The sequence below is a fragment of the Palaemon carinicauda genome, chromosome 11 (genome assembly GCF_036898095.1).
Source record: "Palaemon carinicauda isolate YSFRI2023 chromosome 11, ASM3689809v2, whole genome shotgun sequence".
Classification (NCBI taxonomy): Eukaryota; Metazoa; Arthropoda; class Malacostraca; order Decapoda; family Palaemonidae; genus Palaemon; species Palaemon carinicauda.
In genome coordinates this window covers 145,284,193-145,292,736 of record NC_090735.1, presented here as the reverse complement: position 1 = coordinate 145,292,736, position 8,544 = coordinate 145,284,193, and the positions used below count along the sequence as shown (strand labels likewise).

General features: G+C 42.1%; 1 protein-coding gene across 4 annotated transcripts in view; it reads right to left on the bottom strand.

Moving 5' to 3' along the window:
• Positions 1–3,745: 3,745 nt before the first annotated feature.
• Seipin (lipid droplet biogenesis associated protein seipin) overlaps positions 3,746–8,544 on the bottom strand; it is a 169,482-nt gene continuing 164,683 nt past the window's right edge. For all 4 annotated transcript variants that reach the window (XM_068383600.1, XM_068383603.1, XM_068383601.1 and 1 more), the window contains one exon: positions 3,746–4,262. In XM_068383600.1, the coding sequence (XP_068239701.1) occupies positions 4,147–4,262 (116 nt within the window). In that variant the 3' untranslated portion in view covers positions 3,746–4,146. The remainder of the gene's footprint in view (positions 4,263–8,544) is intronic.

Sequence of the window (8,544 nt, the reverse complement as noted above, 5' to 3'; positions counted from 1 at the left end):
TTTTTTTGGAAAGGGTTAAACAGACATCATCAAATTGCAAAACTACACGGCAAACCTGAAGTTTCTATGGGTGATACTTATCAATGAAATCAACCACGTGTTGATGATATGCTAATATCTCTTTTATTTCAGCCGAACTTAAGATGTGCTCTACCTCCTCGATGTCTTCCGACTCACTCAACTGCACTTGGAACTCATCATACTGCATGGCATGCAGCTCCTTGAGTTCCTCGGTGGTGAGCTCTTCATGATGCTCCTCAACGAGTTCAGTGATGTCATCTTCATTGACCTCCAGACCCATGGACTTGCCAAGGGATACAATCTCTTCTACGTCCTCCTCTACGGCAAGCACAGGTTCAGGCTTGGGGCCAAAACCTTCAAAATCTCTGGGAGAAACAGCATCAGATCAAAGCTTCTTCCAAGCTGAATTCAGTGTCCGTCGAGTCACTCCCTCCCAAGCCTGATCTACTGTATAATCTTCAAGCAGTGCATGATATTGAAATGGCTCCTCCAAAATTCACACAAAGTTAAGTTGGTGCGTTGCGTAACATTAAAGCACTGCTTAAATAAGTGCTTGGTGTAGAGCTCCTTAAAATTAGAGATGACTTGCTGGTCCATGGGCTGGAGGATAGGGGTGGTGTTCGGTGGAAGATACAGCACTCTGGTGAACTTGAACTGGTCGATGATGATATCTTCGAGTTCTGGGGGGTGAGCGGGAGCATTATCCAAGTAAAACAAGCACTTTGAAGTCAAATTCCTCTCCCGAAGGTACCTCTTGACTGCAGAGCCGAAAACTTTGTTTACCCATTCAACAAAGAAATGCCTAGTAACCCAAGCCTTAGAATTAGCAAGCCAGAAAATATGCAGCATGTCCTTATTGACTCTATGTGCCTTAAATGCCCTAGGGTTTTCGGAATGATAGACCAATAACGGCTTTATTTTGCAGTCCCCGCCGGCGTTGGCACATAGGGCAAGAGTCAACCAATCCTTCATAGGCTTATGTCCAGGCATTTTCTTCTCTTCGGCGGTGATGTATGTTTGACTAGGCATCTTTTTCCAAAACAGACTGGTTTCATCACAATTGAAAACTTCCTGCTCTACGTAGCCTTCATCCTCCACGATCTTTTCAAACTTCTTAACAAAATCGTTAGCAGCCTTGGTATCCGAACTTGAAGCCTCTCTGTACCGAACAACTGAATGAATCCCGGTCCATCTCTTAAATTTCTCGAACCAACTGCGAGACCCTTGAATTCCTTTGTTGTAGGATCGGTTGAACTCTCCCTCGCGTCACCCCCAGAGCCCGCCGCCTTCAAGTTATAATAGATAGCGCTGGCCTTCTCACAAATGATCGTTTCGCCAACAATCTCTTTGTCCTTTATCCATATCAACAAAAGGCGTTCCATCTCTTCCAGGGTAGGGCTACGATGTTTACAAATAATGGTGATCCCCTTCGATGGTTTGACTGCTTTAATGGCTGCCTTCTGCTTGATAATCATCGAGATCGTAGACATATTCCAGCCATATTGTTTAGCCAGATCACTCACACGCACACCGCGCTCATGTTTTTCAATAATTTCTTGCTTCAGTTCTAATGGAAGCATTGCCTTCTTCCTTTTCTCACCACTACTACTAACTGTACCGAAACTAAGCTTCTTAGGACCCATGATTATATGTAAAATCAAAAAGGAAACATAAGAAAAGGAAGATAATAAGCACTGTTAATAACGGACCGAACAGAGGACAACCGCACGCTGCGCACGAGAACAGAGAACTGATCGACGCGACGCTCAATAGCGTCCCTCTGACGTGCTGCCGTCTACCAGCGTAAACAAGAAACTAGGATCTACGTTTCGAGAAAATTCTACACGTATGATCTACGTCGAACGTTGGAGCATAACTTTGAGTGTCGAGACGAAAATACGAAAATTTGATCGAATTTCACTTCGGGTGATGGAACAATCGTATGTAAAGGCAATCGTATGTAGAGGTTCCACTGTATATAAATGTTTTATTAAAGCACAATTAACTATTTAAATATTTGTAGTTTTCTAGAATGCAATAATGTTGTTGCCTAAAAATAGTTGCCAGCTGACGAAATGGATGTTTTTACGCTATGAGAGAGAGAGAGAGAGAGAGAGAGAGAGAGAGCTCAGCTGGTGTATTCGAATGCCGTGTTTCAAGTTCCTTTAAAAGAAACAATTATTACTAAGATATTTTTTTAATTTATAAAATAAGCTATATTTCTGTTTAAGAAAGTGTAAAAATCAAACAATTTGTGGCTTAACAATGTTCAAAATTTTATGTGGAGTATTCGTCATTGAGAAAATGTAAACATACCACCTACATGGCGTTGGTGGTATGTTTACATTTCCTCAGTCACGAATACTCCACGTAAAATTTTAAACATTGTTAAGCCACAAATTGTTTGATTTTTACACTTTCTTGGGATAAATATTTAAACAATCCTAGTTGAATGAAAGCGAATGATTTTACTGTGCAGATAGATTAATTCTTATTTCTATTTTATTTATACGTACAACTACAATATATGATTATACTGAGCATATTATATGTTGCTACATCAATCCTTCCAAACTACTGTACTGTGTATGTAGAAAAAATCGTACGATGATTGAAATACAAACAAAACATCTATTTTTTGTTCGGTTCTTATTGTTGCTATATGCGTTTACGCAATAATTATAACTAACGATATTTGATTATCTTTCAATTTTCTAACTCACTGAAGTAGAAGGTGTGATAAATATTATTCCTTTGTTACTGTAGATGTCGGATTACTGGACAAGAGGTGATCATCAGAAATTGCGCCAGGTTTCAAGATTCCTGTGTACAACGTAGGAAAATGATTAGTGGTCGTTGTATAAAATATATACAATACACATAGTTAATCTTAAATTGTACTGTATACCTATTGTACAGTTCAGAATTACAATAATGTTGTTTATTGTAAATGTATGCTAAGTGTGTGGCGTGTCATGTCGTCCAAACGAAAACGGGGAACACTAACAGTACATTTAAGCTTTACTGTAGTGAAAGTATATTACAGTAATATACACACTACAGTATCAGCGAGTATTATACAGTATTACTAGATAGGAACAACTATACTGTGGTAGAAACCAAGTAAAACCAAATATTAGGAAGTACTTAGTGGGTTAATTATATGAGCGTAGACAATGGCTGGGTTAATCATCTGAGCGTAGACAATGGCAGTGACTTGTTAGGTTAGGAGTTATCCCACCCAAGGGCACCACGCTTTCGTGATTTTTCCCTTTTTGCGCCCATCTCTATGACCTAACCCTCACTAAAAACCAGTGCTGGCTGTATTTTAAGATTTTCTATTTCATCATATGCATATAAATTATATACAAGCTACAATAAAAACTTGAAATGCTTTCCCTCAAAAGTTTTTTTCAGTTTGTGCTACTTCAATAAAATCAATCTTATCCACAATAGTTATCTATACTAAGGAAGTCTCATGTGAAGTACAATGTTCTTCTAAGACATATGACAAAGATGCTTACTAGTCTATCATTTTATCTTTAATCTTCTTGTTTCAATTATTTTTTTCTTTCCTTATATTTTAACATTATTAAGAGGTCCATACGTTTTATGAAATACTCCTTTAACCATCCTACATTAAAACTTTACTTATTAAAAATAATTAAAACTCTACAAATATATAACAAATATATAACATGTAAGTTCTAATCAAACAGGTATAGTTCAACATAGCAATTATTTTTTATATTTTATTGTTTTGTATATAAATTTGATAATAATACCTTACAAAATCAGAAATAAACTTCAAACTTCAACTAATAAAACCTTACTCATTATATGGTCCCAACTTGTGATTTTTTTTTAACAATACCTACATACTGTATTGTTATGAATTTGTTATATTATAACCTTAATTTTACTACCTTTTACATTAATACAATTTCAAAATATATATAAACATACTATAAATGCTATACTTCTCAACATCATATAAAACAGTCTGTAATACTATTTTTTTATATAAAGCTTCAAATTTATTCTTCTATAAGGTCATAGTAAACAAGATGACACACAGAAATAAACATAGTACATCAACATAAACATAGTTTCTTGACATCTAAACTATTCATCAAGAAGGGATTCATTTGAGGGTTTGCTGATACTTTGAACTCTATGACGAACATAAGTCTCTTCTTCATCTACTAACGAGGATCTTCTCGAGTGTTTGGTCACATCACCTACAATGAAATATGGTAAGAAAGACATGAATATATCATCCTTGAATTGTATTTCCTTAATAATAGAATTCAACAAAATCTGTTTAATGTTCTTTAGCATCTGACTTAGAAATTACATAATAAATTACAAAATATTTAGTAAATATAGTTTCCTCTTTATGTATCCTTGGAAAATAAATTATTTTTCAACACACTGTGTATGGATTATAAATGCTAGTATACTATCATTAAAAATTCTAATTCTTAAAAGTGGAATATTTCCTGTATCTGCAAAATAATCTCATAAATTACAAATAAAAGAAAATTACAACATTTCTGTAGCCAAATTAACATTTGAGCGATAGCTTTCACTTTGGGTTCATTTTTTTTACCAGGAAGTTATATTTTCTGACAATAATCAGAATTGTAATATAAGTTGTTTAAATATGATAAATTGTGAGCTATGTGGCAGAGACAATAAAAATGCTACCTATGTAGATAGAAATGGTTTTCCCCCAAAATATCAAGATAGGAATGAGAGTTATGTTGAATTTTCTTCCTTAATAAATTCTATATCAGCAGCATTATTTTTTTCCATATGGCCCAGTATTTCTAATGTAAATTTTGTAAGAAACCATCGTAAAATAAACAAATTTTCCAGTGCAAAAACAGCAATTACTGGAAATAAAACTTTTCTTTCCTGTAGTTTGTCAAGACCATATAAGCTGTGGTTCAACTAAGGTTTTAATACTAATAAAGGCATATTTTAGACTAAGGTCCAGTTATCTATTTTTAATAAACCTTGGACAAATTTTTTTTGATATCAGGGACGCTTATCGGTTACTAAGGGGTCATGACTTCAACAATGTCAGGGACATCCTTCGGTTACCAAAGAGTTTGTAAGGACAACATCCTACAACGCTTGCAGCAATATCATCTTTTTATATATTTTTCTGTACATATTATTTATTCAGTCAGGTGCAGAATCATCTGCCTTTCATTTTTATATACATTTCATTACTATATGTCAAGCGTGGGCGTTCATATTCATTGTAATGTTAACTGTAGAAAATACAAATTCCCCGCATTTTTCACCTGTTCACGATCGGTCAGTCACCTTGCTACATTGCCGTCCGCACAGGTCAATATACTTTGCCCATGTCAGAAATAAAGCATCACTCTTCTATGGTCTGTCATCTCGAACCCTCACAACTGGTGACCGCGGAGTTTCCCTTAACAGACTTACAACGGCGATTTAAAAATAAATCGTTTGGGCTCACGACTTCATTCACCTCGACGCAATTAACAGACTAATTACGGCGCAAATTACGGCGCAAATTACTTTGCGCTTTGGCATCGGCAAAACTTTGCTCTTAGGCATCGGCAAAACTTTGCCAAGGAGTTTCCCTTAACGGACTTACAACGAAGATTTGGACAAATCGTTTGGAGTCGCAACTCCACATACCCCAACGCCACTAACGGACTAATTACGGCGCAAATCAGTTTGCATTCTGGCGTTTCCAAAAGCAGTTTTGCCACGGCAATTAATGACTACTCGACTGCTTGGAATTCCTACTCCGTTAGTGGACTTAACACGGCTCTCTACTGAGTTTCAGAGTGTGGGGTCAGATGACAGATTCAGAAGTTAACAGTACCTCTCCCCTTGCAAACGAAGGGCACGATGCGATAGCAATACAAAACGGCCTCACAAATGTCGATGGGACATAAATTGCAGCTGCCACCCTTCACACCGGATGCATCGACGGTATGATTCCAGCGTGCCGAGTCCCACTTCAGGCTGGCAAACATTACCGATGAGATAAAAAAGCAAATATGGTGATGGTAATGTTGACACCAGATGATTTTAAAAGGATATACCCCTGGCGGAAACAGAGGCTGGGACCCATAAGGTACAGCGACATAAAATAGAAACTGACTGAGATCTACAACCTCCCGGTACCCCTGAGGGCCCAGCGCCCTCAACCTGATGACGACGCCCCTCAGCGACGACCCCTGTCCCTCAGCAGCCTGGGAATAACTGATGGACCTTCTCCAGCTGAACGAGCTCAACAGAGATGGGCGGCCCAGGGAGATAAGCCTGTGAAGAAAGATCTTCCTCCATCGTCTTCCCCAGAGCATCCACACCCAGTTGGAAGGCGCCGGAGACCTGGACATGCCGTCATTGGTTAAGAAGGCCAAGAAACTTCACCTGGCCGCCCAGGCTGCCAGATACGCTGCCACCGGCTCCGTCAACGCCGTCACAGAGGAGACAGAAGATTATCCTGCAGAGCCACATGAGATGGGGGTCAACGCAGTCCACGGCGGGAGATTCCAGAACCCCCGCTCTTGTCCCCTGCTGCATAGACAGCAGCAGCAACGCCAGCAGAGTCCCAAGCAGGAGCAACGGCATCAACGGGAAGACCACTACCACAAGGGTCCTGACTTTCCCAGATAGTGCTATTTCCACCGAGTACGGGGGAAAGAGACACGAAAGTGCATCCAGCCATGCGCCCATCCAAGAAAGCTAGGTGGGTGCCTGCGTCTACAAGCAACCGTGGAGCAGGCGAGGCCCAATCACACGGGCTTCTACATCCTGGACGTCAACTCAGGAAAAAGGTTCCTGGTGGATACTGACACTACAGTGTCAACTTTCCTGCCCTTGATGGATGACTGCAGCCTCCCATCAGACGACCGGGCCGCCCTGATCGTCGCAAACGGCAGCCCCATCACCTGTTACAGGACGAGGACACTGAAGATATCCATCATGGGCTGGGATTACGACTGGCCTTTTCTGACCGCAGACGTCAAGGTGCCCCTCCTGGGCGCCAATTTCCTCGTTCACCACAGACTGCTGGTAGATGTGCGTCGCCAATGAATAGTCGACCAGGATTCATACCGGTCCCACCACCTCTCCAGTGGGCCAAGCCTTCCCAGGTTGTGTTCAGTCACGTCCCACACATACGGCCGCTTGGTGCAGGAATTCCCCGAGGTCTTCAAACCTGACTTCGCCAACTGGAAGGGGTCCCCGCCAAGCATGGGATATTTTACCATATCTCAACAACGGCCCCTCAACACATTGCAGGTTTAGACGCCACCCACCGCAGAAGCTGCAAGCTGCCAAGCACGCCTTCCAGGAGATGGAGCGCATGGGAATTTACAAGAAGGCGTCCAGCCCGTGCGCCTCTCTGCTGCACATGGTCAAGAAACCCGACGGACGTTGGAGGCCCTGCGGCGATTATAGACGATTAAATCTGGTCATGACGCCTGACCACTTCCCTTTGCCCAACATGCAAGATCTCCCCGGGGCCCTCCACGAGGCCACTATTTTCTCTAAAATGGATCTTCTGAAGTCTTATTTTCAGGTCCCCGTGCATCCCGACAACATCCCAAAGACAGCCATTATCACCCTATTCGGGTCCTAAGTTTTCTCCTACTCAACGTTTGGTCTGAGAACTCTCAAAAAGGGATGTGCGCCCTGTGACATTGAAGGTGGAGGCCCGGAACCGACCTCCGTGAAGACCATGCAAAAGTTCATCGGCATGGCTAACTACTACCGGAGGTTCCTGCACAACATCGCCAGTGTGATGACGCCCCTCTTCAACGTCCTGATGGGGAAACCAAAGAAACTAGAGTGGGGTCCTCCTCAACAAAAAGCATTCGAGCAGACAAAGACTGCCCTCTGCAAGGCCACAACCCTGGCCTACCAGGACCCCGGGGCCCCCCTGAGGTTAACAACGGATGCCAGTAACATCGCATGTGGCGCCGTCCTGGAACAGCTGGTCAACAACGAGCCCCAACCCCTTGCCTTCTTCAGCAGGACTCAATACAGCACCTTTGACCACGAGCTGCTGGCAGTATACGCCGCCGTCAGGCATTTCAAATACCTGCTGGAGGGAACCTTGTTCGCAATTCAGACGGACCACCAGCCTCTGGTCCACGCTTTCACCAACCCTGGGGACGCATGGTCTGCCCGACAGCAACGAAATCTGGCGGCTATCTCCGAGTTCAGCTGTACCATGAGCTACGTCCCAGGAAAAAAGAATCCGGTGGCCGACGCCCTGTCAAGGATCTGCATCAACTCCATCCACATCGGGGTGGACTATGAGGACATCGCCCGGGAGCAGAGGGATGACCCCACCACAGTAGACGTGAGGTCCTCCTCGACCTCCCTTTGGTGGGAAGATATCCAGTTACATCCCAACAGCCTCACCGCTCTGCGATACCAGCACAGGTCGTCCTCGACCTTTTATCCCACCATCGAGGCTGGTATTAGACGTCATACACGGCCTCTCCCACCCCTCAT